Source organism: Canis lupus, chromosome 29 (assembly GCF_048164855.1).
Source record: "Canis lupus baileyi chromosome 29, mCanLup2.hap1, whole genome shotgun sequence".
In the NCBI taxonomy this organism is placed as follows: Eukaryota; Metazoa; Chordata; class Mammalia; order Carnivora; family Canidae; genus Canis; species Canis lupus.
The window spans coordinates 16286938-16303690 of NC_132866.1; the positions used below are offsets into that span (position 1 = coordinate 16286938).

The 16753-nt window shown below is 38.1% G+C and overlaps 1 protein-coding gene across 8 annotated transcripts in view; it reads left to right on the top strand.

The window, feature by feature from the left end:
* CCDC186 (coiled-coil domain containing 186) overlaps positions 1 to 14394 on the top strand; it is a 59277-nt gene extending 44883 nt beyond the window's left edge. For 3 of the 8 annotated variants that reach the window (XR_012020557.1, XR_012020556.1, XR_012020558.1), the window contains 3 exons: positions 7479 to 7559; positions 12982 to 13172; positions 14236 to 14393. Coding sequence is in view for 3 of the 8 variants with exons in the window: in XM_072805227.1 (XP_072661328.1) it covers positions 7479 to 7559; positions 12398 to 12403 (87 nt within the window). In the remaining 5 variants the exon portion in view is untranslated. Of the gene's footprint in view, positions 1 to 282; positions 4493 to 7478; positions 7560 to 12397; positions 12510 to 12981; positions 13173 to 14235 lie in introns of those variants that run through there. The other 5 variants (XR_012020560.1, XR_012020559.1, XM_072805229.1 and 2 more) reach the window with 3 other exon arrangements.
* Positions 14395 to 16753: the final 2359 nt, after the last annotated feature.

A 16753-nucleotide genomic window follows, 5' to 3' on the forward strand; every position in this document is an offset into this window, starting at 1 on the left:
ATTCTGTTTGTTCTGTGTTTGGGTCTTGATAGTAAATAAAATTGTAAATATAGTAGCAAACCAATGCAGCAAAATTTGCTGTAGCTTCAGTAAAAAGGTTCTGAAATTCACAGAACTTCTTTACTGAAAACCACCATGCACCTCGTTTATGTCACAAAGCATTGAAGATTAATCTTCACCCTCTCAATGTCAAAATTTAAGCAGAAACTGTTTGAACTCAGTCTGTATACTTATGATACTTAATAGTTCTGTTTTCTTTCCCCCTTTTACTAATTGGTAAAGGAAAATCTGCAGACACTTGGAACAGAAATAGAACGTCTCATTAAACACCAGCATGAACTAGAACAGAGGTCGAAGAAAACCTAACACAAAGCTCTTGGTCATTAAACAGACAAAAGCCACACAAAAGGAGCAGGTGCCACATGCCCAGTATTGGAAACTTCTCCCTGCTTTGTGTGTCAGCCAGTAAAAAATTGTTTTCCTTCATCTGTATAAAAAAGTATCCTTTTATAATACAAATGCATTGCTGTGTATACTGTAAGAGCATAAACTTTAATGAAATTTGTTTTTGTATAGTGACAACCTGTCACTGAATCAGAACAACTGAAATTGCTAATAGTCCTTTGAAGTGCTGAACATTACTACAAGGGCTTTTCAAAACCCCTTCTCCATATTTTTCCTTCTAAAATATATAATGTCAAAAATGATTCAGCTTTTTAAAATTACGCATGAAAGGACATGTGTTAATCATTCAGTAATATGCTATTTCTCCAACAGGAAGAAAACTAAAGTGAGGAAAATTTTATTTGACATTCCAGAATAACATTTGGTTGCATTTTAGGGATGCCAATGAGTCCTTAAATCTTTTAATTTTAATGGAAGCTAATAGAAAAGTCAGCTCTTGGTAGCTAGCAGCGATCAGACATTGCATGCCTCTGTCAGGTTTCCTTATCTGTGTTAGTTACATTTTTTCAGATTCAAACTGTTTGAGTTAATAGTTGAGTTTTTAAAATTTTTAGTTACATAAAATATGATTTTAAATAACATGTTCATTTAGAAGATGTGGAATTCAGTTGTATTTAAAAATGTAAAATAGATTAGTCATTAGAGAAGCAAATAATTCTTTGAAACTGAAATGCTTTCGTTTTACTGAGATCAACTGTAAAGAAAAATGTTTAAGATATTTATGAAGAAGCAATTCCCAAGAGAATCCAGCATATGGCTCTGTTAACCATTTAATTTGAATACCATTCTTTAGCATTGACATAATTATATATTCCAGTGGAGTGATCTTACAGTCCCCAAATGTGATGTGTTTCAGTATATTTATTTAAAATACAAAATAATTACATCTCTATAACCAAAGGAATCTTAGAACCAAATTAATGTATCCTATTGGATTTTTACAATATTTATCTTAAGATGTGCACTTAAATGTTGCCATAGTATCAGTATTTCCACATCATTGAATTTTGTTCCTTTCTCTTGTAATTTTTCACTTATCATTTCTGTGTGTGGTTTTTCATATTTTATTATATTCAGATCATTTCTCTAATAGAATACCTTGGCCGATATGCAGATATTGTCACAAGCGTCATTTTTGTTTTGGATTTTTGCATCCTTTTTTCTTCCCTTCAGAGAAGTAAGCTTTGGGATGATGAATTAAAAAACTGTAGAGAATTGTATGGCTCTAAAAGCTGGGCTCATGGTGGCAATGTCCCAGTAATGTGTTCTAACATTTTTTTAAATCAGCATTGTTTAAAAAGATAATCTATTAATTTTTTCCTGAGGATTCAATGTAGCATCTTATTTTTTCTGTATATCGAGTTATGTCTTGCCATCCAAAACCAAAATCTTTTAAAAATGGAAATATAAGTTCAAAAAACTCTTTTTAAATAGCTGTAACAAGTGTTAGTCTTATCATAATGTGTGGTGTTCTTTTTACCAATAACAATTTATCAAAATAAAGTAAGAGGGTAAGTGCAATCAAATCTGGATTACTTTCCCATTTTCTAGACATACTATTGATCATCCTAAAGACTACTTAGAGTAGCCAGCATAACTAAATTTCATGGCTACTTCTGTGATGGAGATTTGTACACTACAATATTTGTTTTTTTCCTCCAACACACAAAATATATGAATGGAGACCAAATAATGATCAGATCTATAGTGTCCTATGTTTGTTTATGCACTTTTAAAAAATATGTACATTTACTATATACAAAAGTGAAACATTCCAATATTAACATTTGTGCCACCATTCATTTGGAGTAGTCAAATGGTGATGCAACTTTATAGGAAAGCTATTATAAATGTATTCTGACACTGCTACTCCCTCCCCCCCATAAATGTCAGAAACTACGGAAAATTTTTTAAGAAAATGCTTTATTTTCCTTTGTCCTTCAGTTTCTACTGTATCTTTTTGTGTACGGATTAGAACCAAGCAAAGTAACATACAAAGATGTGCATATATCAGATCTTTACACTTATTCACAAAAAGCTCCTAATGTGAGGATTTAGAGAGTCTTCTCTTAATGTATTGAATATATAGAGAGAAGAATGGAGTGTCTGGAAAAGGAAAAATGGTCTGGATAAACCTGAGATTTGGGGGAAAATTTGTTCTGAGTTGTACACATTGAAGGCTGTTTTGTTTAGTTACACTATTTTGGTTTCTTTGAGCAGGAAATTACTTTTTTTGTGTGTGTGTATCTGTATATGCTTTTCTAGGTTTTAATTTTGAAGTGAATTCTTACTGTGACTCCCTTTTTCCCCATACCTTTTCAAACTCTAGCCTGTTAAGTGGTAAGGATTGAAAATAGTGAATTTGAGTGAAGCAATGGATTTGAACTTTGGTGTGTTTTTTTTTAACTTTCTATCTTCATTTAAAGTGATTTATATTGAATTCAGTTTTATCAGGCTACCAGCATTTTATTTATTCACTTAAAAAAACACATGTATTGAAAACCTGCTATTGCCAGGCAGCATCCAGAGTATTGGGATCTTTTGGGGGATCAGATCAGACAGGGTGGTGGTTGTCCTCATGGAGCTAGTGACAGTGGTGGGGAGGCAGTGGGAACAGCCCTTTGAGCCTCTGCAGCCTTACAGCCAGCCTCTGTAAGAAAAAGGTTAATCCATTTGTGCATATAGTGGCCCAGAAATCTCACTGTGGCATGCAACTTTGGGAAATGAATCCTTGCTCTGGGGTATGCTGAGAGCAGATGACTGTTTTCATGGTCTGTCTACACATTCATTCCCTAACTGTCACAGTTTGAGGTTTAATTATTCTTTAAGAAAAAAAGGGGAAAAAAAATCCAAAGACCATAAAAAGGTATTTGGTTTTTGCCATTTTAGTAAATTGTTAATGCCTACTTGATGCTCATAAAGCTAAATCTAATCATGTTTTCGTGTGTGTTCCTAAACTTTGTTTTACCAGTATATTATTTTCTAAAGATTTTTTTCATATAAAGGTAGACCAAGATTTACTGGTAGAAAAAATCCAAAATGTTAAAAACTATTAGTATTGTAAATGTTATATATGCTACTGTGGTGAAAGTATTTTTATCAATCATGTTGCTACTCAGTATGGTTAGTTTGCCTTATGAATGTTGACTCTAGTAGTCTTGTTTTTCAATATCCTTTTTTTTTTTTTAACAAAACAATCTTTTTTTGACACTAAGATTGTTAATTTTTAACGCCAGTTGGTGGCACTAGAAACCTGAAATTATTCAAGGCTCTGAACAAGAGAAAATAATTGAAAAAGAATCCAAATATGAAGAATTTTCAGGAAAATAAATGAAAAATATAATTGTATATTAAAGATGTATTTTCTGGGATGGAATCCTTTTTTAAAATGCATATGGCTGTCCATTTTGACTACAATGATGAAACTTGTTTATCTTCCAGAAGTTCATATATATACAGGTGTGTGTGCATTGTACAGATAATCTTTAATTTGATTACACTGTTCATTTTGTAAATGTTTCTGTATAAAATGAAGCTTTTCAAGAAAACTCTATGTATATATTGTACTTATTAAATAGGTAATGCTTGTTTACCAAGTTGTATTTTAATAGCATCTTTGATTATTTATTTACATACACCACTTGCTAAACAGACTGATTCTCCAGACTGTTGGCAAGGCTGCTTCAGATTGCTTGAATTTTCTTTTTTAAACCACACTAGGAATTTTTGCTTTCTACAATTATCTTTATTATACCAATTATTATTAAAAGTCAATGAACAATAGCAAGCAGATTAAATTGAATGCCAGGTTCTATTCCAAATTTGTGTTTTAATTATTGCTAACAAAATTAGGCATTTTACAAAAGGCAGATTTTCACATGCCTGTTTTCACATAGGCTGTACTGATAAAGCCAGTAATATATTCACGTTTTTCCACAAAACTCTGTACTCACTCAAATGATCTAGCTTTAATAATAAAGATTGAATATGTTCAATAAAAAGATCAAAATGGCATTAATTTCATGAAGTCAGCATGTGTGGTAGCTATTTCATTTCACACTGTGTTGGTTTCTGTTCCTCTCCCAGTTCTGGTACAATTAAATTTTGCCACATACCTTCACTACTGGAAAGAATCCCCTAAAATCAGGATCCTTGGAATGAGGAGTAAAATTAATAGAATAGAGGAAACTTGCCTAACATCCTCGATAGTCTGCTTCTGGGGGCCTATGGATTTGTTTGCAAGGAAAAGAATGTGTCCAGGAAGAGAGGAAAACAGATACTGGCTGTGGTGGTTTTTTGTTTTTGTTTTTTTTGGGCTTGTAGTTCTTAACTGGTCAGTGTGACCCTCAAGCGTGAGATGGGAAAGACCATTCTACTGAACTTATATCTGTATCTGTTTTTTTTTTTTTCTTAATAACTCTGCTCCAGTCAATGAATGTAGAACAAGTACACACTTCTTGAGTGCCAGAAGCTTAAGAGGATACCTCTCGCTGACAAGTGCCAGTGCTGTTTTAGAGATTCTCTTTGAGAACAATGTGAACCAATGTGAACAGACTTGATGTTCGTGCCCCTGTAGGTAGATGCACCCTTAATTCCTACATTATATGTAAGAGACTCGATTCTTGTTTTTCTTTCCTTTTTTTTTTTTAACCATGCATTTAAGAAGTATTCTATTCCTAAGGAATTTTCAGCCTTATTTTACTTTTTGAATGCCCAAAGGCCATGCTGTTTGCCAGATTGATTGCCCTTAATTTGTACTCCCAAAAAAGGGAGGAATCTTTACCATTAATGCATTGCAAAAATAGTCCTATTGTCCATTTAGGATCCACTGAAATAAAAAATGTAGATTATTGATGATCAACTTCTAGTTGCAATAATTTGGGGAATATATTAAATACAGAAGTGATTTTCCATATCATTTGACTGTAGTCTTTGTTTTTAATAAATAATGGCCTAAGGGCAGTAAGTAGTGTGTGTGTGTGTGTGTGTGTGTGTGTGTGTATCTTCAGCACCCTCCCACTTTGCTGGTCCCAGAAAATATCACTTAATCTTGCCATACTACCTGTTATTTCTTGGTTTCCTTTATGAGCTTTGACTAGGTGAGACAACCAGAAATGCCCATCACCGCTGTTACTCTTGTGGCAGATTTGAGCTGTTTCTGCCCAACCACATGGGAGAAACACTTTCAGTGGCTTATCTTTCACCAGAGCCCCCTTAGGTCTCAGCTCCCCAAAAACCAGGTCCAGTCCAAAAGCTGTCAAGCACAAATGCCACTGATGGATTTTATTATTTTTTTAAGATTTTATTTTTTAGAGGAAGAGGGCACAGTGGGGTGAGAGGCAGAGGGAGAAAGAAACTTCAGTACACTTCCCACTGAGTGCAGAGCTCATTGTAGGGCTCAATCCCAGGACCCTGAGATCATGACCTGAGCCAAAATCAGACACTTAATGGACTGAGCCACCCAGATACACCCACAAGAAACTCTTCTTGAGTATAGATAGCTCAAATACTGCTCCTAATGCAAATAATTTGTGTCTTGATAGAACTCAGGCTGTTTGCTGACGCTAAGACTAGTCCATTTTGCTCAGCAAGACACACATGTAAAGTCAATTCTTCATCCTTTCCTAGATAGTCTTCCTACCTTTGGATTAATTGAATATTTTGTATGATGCAATTATATCTCTACAGTTGGTTTCTGAGTTAGGCCTCATTTTAAAATGTTTTAGTGGTTGTCCTAGGTTTTACAAAATATCTTTAAAATATGAACTGCTTCATGTATTTTTGAGTCCTCATTGTGCAGGGGCTGTGCTCATCTTCTGTGACCCACATTTACTGTTGCCAAAGGGAACACCTTTCCTGTTTCTTCTGCCTGCTTTAGCATAGGTGATAAAGCAGGAGAGACTGGTAGGCCTTTTAGAAGCACAGATTCCAGAGATGAAAGAGTGCTTCAAGAGAGAGAACATCCAGTCCCGGAGTTCCACAGACTAGTAAAATTTCAAAAACAAAATTCTGAGCTTATTGACTTTTATTTGCTAAGTGAGGATCAAAAGGAATGGGCACTTATCAGCATCATATCATAAAAGACAAGATGTTTTATCACTAAAATAAAAAGTGGTTGAAAAGTTCAAACTTTGAAAGAGTGTAGCTCTTTGAAACACTCTATTTGTTTTTCTCAGCTCTCTATAGCCTGGGTTGCAAACCCTCCCCTGCCCAGTGCAACTCCTCATTTGAAAATCAGAAAAAAGGCCTTTGGGCCTGGAAGTGATTCTTTCACCAGAGGTGACACCTCAGTAAAAGCCTCTTGCAGTTTCAGCCACTGTTGACTCTAATAGTGCCTGAAACACAGTTAATTTAATCCTCACACCGTCCTGGTTCTGTACCTACCTGGAACCAAATGAATTCAAGAAGTTCTGAAGGTGGAAGGTGTGTGGGCTATTGATTTATTGCCTCTCAGATCCCAATGCATTTTTTAATATCTACTCTGTGATAAACAAGAGAATTCCTTTAACCATTTCTCCCTGTAAGTAAGCATGGTGTTAAGTTTCCTCGGTAGAGGGCAATGGAGGTACATCACAGGAGGAAGAGGCTTCTGGAAATTTCTGGCAAGGACTGGGTTTCAGACTTGTGAGGACACCCCATGGACCCTGCCCCACCCATCCCTCTGCAACCTTTTAGCACTTGGCGATAACCTTCCTGCATGGAAGGTTCTCGACATGGAAACTAAAGTGACTACACACAGTCACTTGTGGTCCAGAGAGTCACCCACAGCATAGCCACTGCACTTCCACACCTGGCTGTCTGCACTTGGGAGGGCAGCCTGGTTACTGCTTGCCAAGCAACTCCAGACCAGCTCCAGGCTGGCCAAACCAGCTAACATCTCTGCTACCCGGTGGGCTGATCCACAGCTTCCCCAACAAGATCTGAACTGCTTCCAAGATTGTGCTTCCTCAGGTAGCCCCCCTCAGCCCTAGTGTACCACTTAGACTTTTCTTATAATTACTCTTTTACCATAGGTAATGATTCTGTGTCTTCAACTCTGGCTGAACCTCCCAGGTGGTGCCTTTCTCCTGACTGGACCCAGACTGCTACTGAAGGTGAGAGTGACGTCTGTGGTAGAACCTCCTGAAAAGGCACAAAGATAAGAAGTTGACCTCAGAAACCTAATGTTTATCACACCAAAGATATCATTGCTTCTTCTATCCTTTAACAATTCATACGAGATCATTATTTATATGCAAAGCACCATGGGAGATAAGACAAGTCCCCTGCTTGGAACAAGGTGATAAGGAACCAGCACCCTGAGATAGCACTGATGGTAGTGGGAAGAGGACAAGATTCCTGCTGGAAGAGACATCATCACTTGAGAAGGGCCTTCATGCATAGGTCACAACATATGGAAGGAAAACTAGAAAAGTCCAGATGGAAGAAGCCCCCATGCCTTTTTTGCTCAGGGTCCTGTAGGTGTCTCAGAGATGGTAACAGGAAATGTGTAGAAGGAATAGCTAGTGGTTCTGCTTGGCACAGAAACATGAGTCTATTTTGCATTGCCAGCCTTTATCATGTTCAACCTTTATCAAAAAATGGTGAGACCCGTAGGAGTGGAAGGGACCTTAGGAAGGTATCTACCAACAGCCAGGCCATGAACAGCCTTGAATGTCACACAAAAGAAACTGAGTAACTGTGTTTGCCCAGTTGCTTCAATGGAAAGCCACAGGTTGGGGTCCCATCCACACTAATATATTGACTTCTCATTGTATTGAAAAGTGCACATATCATAAATAATACAGCTTAATAAATTGCTAAACCAAACACAGCTATGCAATCAACACCCAGTGCTTTATTTTTCCTGGTTGGATCCTGACTGATACACCCCAAACCCCTCCTCATGCTCCCAGTCATCACCCATCTTGGAAGGATGACTCTCCTAACTTCTAATAACATCGATTTATTTTACCCCACTTTTTGGGACTCGATATGCATGTACCCATACAGGAGGTATTCTTTTGAGTCAACATTTTGTTTAAAAGATCATCCGTGTTGTTGGGTATTGTTGCAGGTCATTTATTCCTTTTGCTGTGCAGTACTTCATTGGGTATATCACAGTTTATCCAGACTAATATTGATGAGCTTTGGGGGAGTTTCTAGTTTGGGACTCCTAGGAACAAAGCTGCGATGATATTGTTGTACACGTCTCTGATAAAGCAAATGGATATATATTTAGTGCACATATGCCTGGCACTAGAATAATTGAGTCACAAGATACACACGTCTATTTTACTAGGAACTACCCAATTTTCCCAACATGGTTGTACCATTTGTACACTCACTAGCTGTGCATAAGAGTCCCAGTTGCTCTATATCCTAGCAAACATTTATTTTGCACAGACATTAATTTTTAAAAATATTTTATTTATTTGAGAGAGAGAGAGAGAGAACACGAGTTGGGGAGGGGCAGAGGGAGAGAGAGAAGCAGATTCCCCCCTGAGCAGGGAGCCTGATGCAGGACTTAATCCTAGGACCCTGAGATCATGACCTGAGCCGAAGGCAGACGTGTAACCAACTGAGCCACCCAGGGGCCCCAAGCACAGATATTATTTTTTAAAGGAGACACTGAAATGTATGAGCCAATCAGAGTGGGTGACCCAGCGGAGGAAGACTCTGAAAACCATGTTCTTAAGAAATGATTGAAAAGAATAAGGGCTTTTTTAACCTGGAAAAGGGAGAATTCTGGGGAGATAAGAGCACTGTGTCTGGCAGAGAACTGAAGAGTTGCTAGGTAAAGAGGGATTAGATCGGTCTCTGGGCTCCATGGAAAAGCAGCAATCCCTCTAGGTTCAAGGACCCACCCAGGATTTACTGCTGGTCAAGTTAGGGTAGGACTTAATCCCAGGTTGGCCTGTTTTCAAAACCCGTATCCTTTTTGTTTTTATGCTTATATATCAGTTTTATTTTTTAAACACTTGGAGATATCAACATATAAAATTGTATATATTTAAGGTGTTCAACTTGATATTTCCAAATATGTACACATTGTGGAGAGATCAGTGCAATCAAGCTTAATAATTTATCCATCACCTGCACATTGTTGCCATTGTGTGTATGTGTGTGTGAAGATTTAATCTGAGATCTATCCTCTTTTTTTTTTTTTTAAAGATTTTATTTATTCATGAGAGACAGAGAGGCAGAGACACAGGCAGAGGGAGAAACAGGTTCCATGGAGTAAGCCCGATGCGGGACTCGATCCTAGAGACCCTGGGCTGAAGGCAGCGCTAAACTGCTGAGCCACCCGGGCTGCCCGAGATCTATCCTCTTAGCAAATTGTGTACAACGGAGTATTGTTAACTATCGTCCCTCTGCTATACATGGCTATTATGTCATCAGAATTCGTTCATCCTGCATAACTAGAACCTTGCCCTCTGACCAACATCTTCTCATTTCTCCTTCCCCACCTGCCCCTGGCAACCATCACCTTCTTGCTGCTTCTACGAATTTGATTATTTTACATTCCACATATAAGTGGAATCATAAGGTATTTGTCTTCTGTGTCTGGCTTATTTCACTTAGCATAATGTCCTCCAGGTTCATCTATTTTGTCCCAAATTGGAGGATTTCCTTCTTTTCTTTTTTAAGGCTGAATAATACTTCACTGAATTTTATATTTTCTTTATGGATTTTTCCATCAATCGATATTTAGATTATTTCCATACCTCAACTTTGTGAGTAATGCTTCAGTGAACATGGGATCCCAATTATATCTTCCGTGGGTCTATATCCAGAAGTGGGATTGCTGGATCAAACAGTAGTTCTATTTATAAATTTTTGAGGAAACTCCATCATGCTTTCCATAATGACAGTACCGATTTACATTCCCACCAACAATGCACCAGGGCTCTCTTTTATCCACATCCTTACCAACACTTACTCTTTGTCCTTTCGATAATAGCCATTCTGACAGGTATGAGGTGATATCTCATTGTGGTTTTGATTTACATTTCCCTGATGTTTAGCAATGTTGAGCACCTGTTAGCCATTCGTATGCCTTCACAAAGCCCATGTTCTTTCAACATGACTGGTTTCTAAAAGTCTGAAGGAGGTCTCTAATATCAAATATATGCTTTCCCTAATAAAAATGACTAAATTGGGAAAATAAGCCTGTAAGTCATCATAAATTACTTTGGTGGAAGTTGATGGTATTAGAAGATGGTGTGGAGTGCTCGCTTCGGCAGCACATATACTAAAATTAGAAGACGGTGTGGCATCCCCGCAAGACTTTGGAGTCCATTTATTCACTCATGGAACAAATATTTCTCCAGTGCCTACCAAATGCCTGGCACTGATCTAGACACTGAGATCCTGCAGTAAAAGAATAGGTTTTGTCTGCCAGTGAGTACAGCTGACAAACTAGTTGAGGATGGGAAGAGGAAGAAAGAAAATAAGAAATAAAGAAAACAGATGATTTCCAAGTATGCAAAACCTTTGTAGTGCCACATATATGTGGGTTCAAATTCTTCAAATTGACTTTGGACTTTGGACCCACAGCTACCCTAAGCCCCAGTTTTCGTATCTGTAAAAACACCTATAACATATGTTTGCTGTGCGGATGAAAGGGGCTTATTATATAAAGCATAGAGCATGGGGCCTGCTAGAATGAATAAGCCCACAATAAGTTGTTCTAACTATGAAACAAGTCGTCAGTTACACATTTCTTCCCAGATACCCATAGAAATCTTATACGCCTCTTGTTTTTCAAACTTCATTTCAATTTCTAAGATCTGATTATTCAGCCCTATAGAGAGGAAGGATTGGCTAAATTAGTTACTATGTATAAATCACCTTTAATAGTGCTTGGCAAATATTAAGTACTGTATGTGTTTATTAAATGAATACATGTATGGATGAATGAACGAGTAAATTCTACTCTGGATATGGTTCCTATCCGCTTCCATATCCACTTCCTATTAGGAGCCTGATTATATCCCTGATATAATTTTTCATCTCTTTTCCAAACAACCTTATATTTCCAACCTGACATAACCAGGCACACTGCACTTCAATTCATTCAACAAATATTTACCGAATATGTCTGGCACTGTTCTAGATACTGGGAATACCAACAGTGGACATTTTTAGTAAAGATTAAAATACTAGCATGAAGCAATAAATTCAAGCTAAGGGTGATTTCAAAATAATTTGAGAAATTATTTCAAAATATTTTTGCCTCAAAGAATTTGTTTTTTTCCTAAGTTTAGTTGGAAACTGGTTGTCACCCCATGTCAAGTGGAGTGCTTGCGTGAGCTGCTTTCATTTACTGATCTGACATACCAAGAAACTGTGAGCTCTAAATGCTCAGTGTTTTCTAGAGTCTAAGTGGCTCAGTAGCAGGGAGTAGAGGTAAGGAGAAATGAGGATAGAATGTGAATATGGTAACAACCAAGATGACGATTAGGTGACTTGGATCTAGACTGCGGGGACATAGGGAACAGTAAAAGAGGTAACAGGACCAGGTTAGGAAATCCAGCCTCTGACAATCTGCCTCTGAGCGTGCTTCCACCTTACTGCTTTCTTAAGGACCATGAAGCAAAAGGACCAGCATTTGGGTAAATCTAGGAAGCATGTGAGCCAAATAGAAATGTGTTGTGAGAAATTATGGCACTTAGCAAGTGTGGTGTCTCCAAGAAATGGCCTGGAGTGGAGTCAGAACAAGGCATTTTGAGGTGACCTATCAATCAGGCAGATCAAACTGCAGCCAATTCACCCAGCAAGCTCCACCAGGGCACAGGCGCTACCCTAAGAGACTTGGGTGAGATAAGAGCTCCAGTGGTATTGATCAAGGCCTTGAACAGATCAATTATAGTTTTTTGTTTCTTTTTATTTTTTTATTTATTTACTTTTAAATGATTTATTTATTTATTTATTTATTTTTTCATGATAGACATAGAGAGAAAGAGAGGCAAAGACACAGGAGGAGGGAGAAGCAGGCTCCATGCCGGGAGCTCAACGTGGGACTCGATCCCGGGACTCCAGGATTGCTCCCTAGGCCAAAGGCAGGCACTAAACCACTGAGCCACCCAGGGATCCCCTGTTTGTTTCTTTTTAGGGAGAGAGAGTGCATGTGAGTTGAAGAGGGGTGCAGAGGGAAAAGGAGAGAGGGAATCCCGAACAGACTCCAGTGCCAGCCCAAATGAGAGCTCAATCCCACAACCCAAAGATCACGACCTGAGCCCCAACACCCAACTGAGCCACCCAGGTTCTCTAAACAGGTCAATTTTAATAAAATCAGTAAATATGACAACACTAGCAAATGAACCCCCTCTGACAATGGACTAGGAGCAATTTTACATCTACCTATGTGTTCTGCTGGCTTACACAAGGGTAGAGGCAAATAAATGCCTTACCTCCAACTGGGCTACTTCATTGCTGTGTTAATGCAAATAGCGGATGCTACTATAAATCAATTTTAAAAAATAACTTATGTTTGTTAACTCATTTGAGTCATGCAAAAAACCTATTTTACAGATGAGCAAGCTAAGTAAGTTTAAGCAATGTGCTTGAGGTCGCCGAGCTAGCAAGTGGCAGAGTCAGAATTTGCACCATGGCCTCAGACAGACTGCATGGTCTCAGCCAGGACACCAAATTCCTAATCAACAGGATCCTCAGTCCTGACACAGTCGGGGCACAAAAAAGAATGCACAACCACCACTTGTCGAGTAAGTGAATGAATTATAAATCATTCGGTGTTCTCTTAACTACCATTTGTCTAAGCAGTTGGAAGGCCAACTACACAATGCCAAAGGAAAAGTAACACAGGCACATAAACAATATCACAGTAGATCTCTGTACTGGTCACAAATTCTCTGGGTGGTTCAGATTAATTTGAGCAGCCTAAGATACAATTTACTCTGCAGGTGATTGAAAAAGAATATACCACATGATGATAATTATAATATACAAAAATGGCATGTATTTCTTGCCAGTTAGAGTCTCTAGGAAAGCTTTCCACTCCTTGCCGGTTTCTTCGCTAGAAGGATATGCAAGTAGATACTGGTTTCCACAAGGACAAAGACCTGTCCTGGCAGTGGACTGCCTTTTGATATTTGGCCACATTTTAACTGAAAGGAAGCAGAGCTTTGTCACCACATTTTAATGCATCACAGAAAACGATATTGTCTTAGCACTGCCTCAAGTTCTATTTTTAAATGATATATTCTACTTATAAATATATTTTTATATTTAAAACAATTTTGTTTCCTGTGACAGAAAACTCCCTTGGCAGAAATTTTGCTAAAAATCCAGTGACATAGAAAAGATTTTTGTGTTGACTACTTTGGTTGATTGATTTCCCAACACCCATGATAAAAACTCTCTGAGCTTTAATGCTCTTTGGATGTGAAAGGAGTATGGTTTATCATTTCTAAATTCCATTACATGTCGTAAAATAAAAATATTATCCAGATAGACCCAGGATTTCGAGGCCAAGTACAGTTGCTTACTTACTGACATTTCTTATACTAATCTAATTAATTGACATGGGTCAAATATCTGTTTTGAAAGATGCATGGAAAGTACAAAAAATATAGTCAAGTAGGGAGCTACAGATTCATCAGATGAATGTAATGAATTACTGCCTGGTACCTAATCATTAAAGAGGAAAGTTGGGGAAAAAAAAAGAAAACCCTTTAAATAACCTCAAATGATGGGAATACAAGTTTTTATGGAGTATGGTCCCCTTAATATTATCAATTTTGACTGTTCTTGTTACTTTATCCTCAGCGTACTTTCTCTAAATGCAGATGAATTTCAGACAGTCTAAGGAGCACCCTGAGATGACAAGACCATCTAGCAGAATTAGTGACACTTGGCATTAAACCCGCGAATGGCTTTAAAAGTTTGAAAAGCACAAAACTGAATTATTTCATTTATGTCAAATCATTAAAGAACCATTCTATGCTTACTGGAAAATGTGTAAATTGAATAATTATTTTTATGCTATCACCCTTTGCTTAAGGTTTTGAGTTTTAATATTTGTTTTGTTTTTTTAGTTTTGTCAAAAGAATGGGTTTTAGTAATCAAAAAAGTTAGGTTCCTAATTTGTTTGCTTGCATACAAGGGACTCAGTGTTTGACTTTGGATCTGGGCTCATTTTCAGCTCCTTACACCATTTTCCACTGACAAGTTCTTCCCCTGGAATGGTTCTGGGAAATCTTAAGCCAGTCTTGCTAGTCGAAAATGTGCAACAAGTCTTTCCCATGTGTTGTTTATTTCCAGGCCACTGATTTTGTACTAGGAAGACCTTGACATCATGTGATATGTGATACAAATATGACAGCCATCTCCTGGAATAAAGTTGGCATTCTTAGGGTGCAAGAGCTTATATTTTTGTGTAGTGACATGCTTGGACAAACAATTTAACCAGCCAGAAAAATTAAGAGAAGTTCTGTACCATCAAAAACTCCAACAGCAAGAATCTCATATGAACTTGAAGGAAGCTATGGTGAAATGGGTAGAGAGTATATATTCTGCAATCAGACTACCTGGGTTTGATCACTTGATCTAACTGTTTGATCTAGTTGCCTCAGTTTCCTCATATGCTTAATGATGGTGAGAGAGGCAGATTGTGGTGTTGTCATGAGATCCAAATGAGATAATAGCATACGGCACGCCATGTACTGTCACACAGCATGAGCACTGAACAAGTGTTAGCTGTTGTAACATATAATTCAGAACACATGCATTAAACATGGCTCTTCTAAGCTTGGGAACAATGCAAGGTCACAGGCACTAAGAAAAAGACTGCAATCATGCAAATGGCATGATGTAATTAAAGATTTGGCCTTATCCTTATAAAAGAATTACCAAAGTAGCACAAATTATAAAGGCATAGTCACAGAGTTATTGTAGAACTCCTTGCCTCTAGTGATAAAGATAATAAGGATTTTTTTTTACGTGTGTGTGTGTGTATGTGTGTGTGTGTGGTCTCTGCACTGTGGATCACATTATGGCGAAAGAAGAAGCTGTTACCCACTCAAATTATCAGGCACAGTACCCATGGTAAAGTGGTTTGGGGTCGTCACCCAACACACTAGCACAGACCCGAGTCCATTCTTATCCACCTTCTCTCTGATGAGCCTCATGAGTTGTTTTTTGAAATTGTTTATGTGAAAAATAAAGATAATTCATAAAAGCCTTGCAGATTAATCCTCATGGAAGCTCCTAGAAAGTTCTGAGGGACTTAAGTTTATGCTCTAAATGCCACTAGGTGGCAGAGGAATGTTATGAAACCAGCTAACCCTCACCAGCTGAGAACGTGCATCCCCCCCTTCCTTCTCATCACGGGGTGGGTGGCCTGTCCGCAGGACCCTGAGAGAACTTTTCTGTAACGTGGATTTTTCTTCCTTGTTCTTCCACATACTCAGCCTTCTGAAGAGCCTGTGATTCTGGACCGCAGGCACTAGCATCATCTAGCAGATCACGAGTGTAATTCTACTGTTGCCCAGATCCCTAAACCAAAAATAGCAAAAGCTTCCCAACCTTTGAAAGTTTTATTTTCAAGTCTGGACATTTGGAAGAAAGGACAACAATCTTTCAGGCACGTTGCAGGACATTTGTTAAAGAGGATGAGCCCAACACACTGGGACACTGTCTTTCTTCCTTACATCACGCAGATCTGCTTCTCAAACCTCCCTTTCTTCCACTCTGAGGAGGGACAAGGAACTCTATTTCTATCTAAATCTTTAACTTCTTAACTTCAGAAATCATTCTTTTGGGCTATCGAGCATCATTTCTGGTGCTCCAAAATTTGGGAGGCTTTGGACTAAACACGAATGATTTAATCAATTGCTCTTATTTTCATTTTTAAATTTAATTTTATTTTTATTATTTTTTGAAGATTTTATTTATTTATTCTTGAGAGACAGAGAGAGAGGGAGAGAGAGAGAGAGAGAGAGAGAGAGAGAGGCAGGCAGAGGGAGGAGCAGGTTCCATGCAGGGAGCCTGACGTGGGACTTGATCCCAGGACACCAGGATCACGCCCTGGGCCGAAGGCAGACACTCAACTGATGAGCCACCAGGGCTGCCCTTATTTTCATTTTTTAAAAGATAAGGTCCTGAGTCTCAGATGGAAGGCACTCTTTTTAATCCTGAGGTCTAGCTCAGTTTTACCCTATCTGGAGGGAGTTCAGGATGGGTTTAATCAAGGAGTCTTCATAAGCAGAAAGGAACTACCCTCCTGGAAAAGAGCTCTTTAAAAACAACAACAACAACAACAACAAAAAGGATTTCATTTATTTAT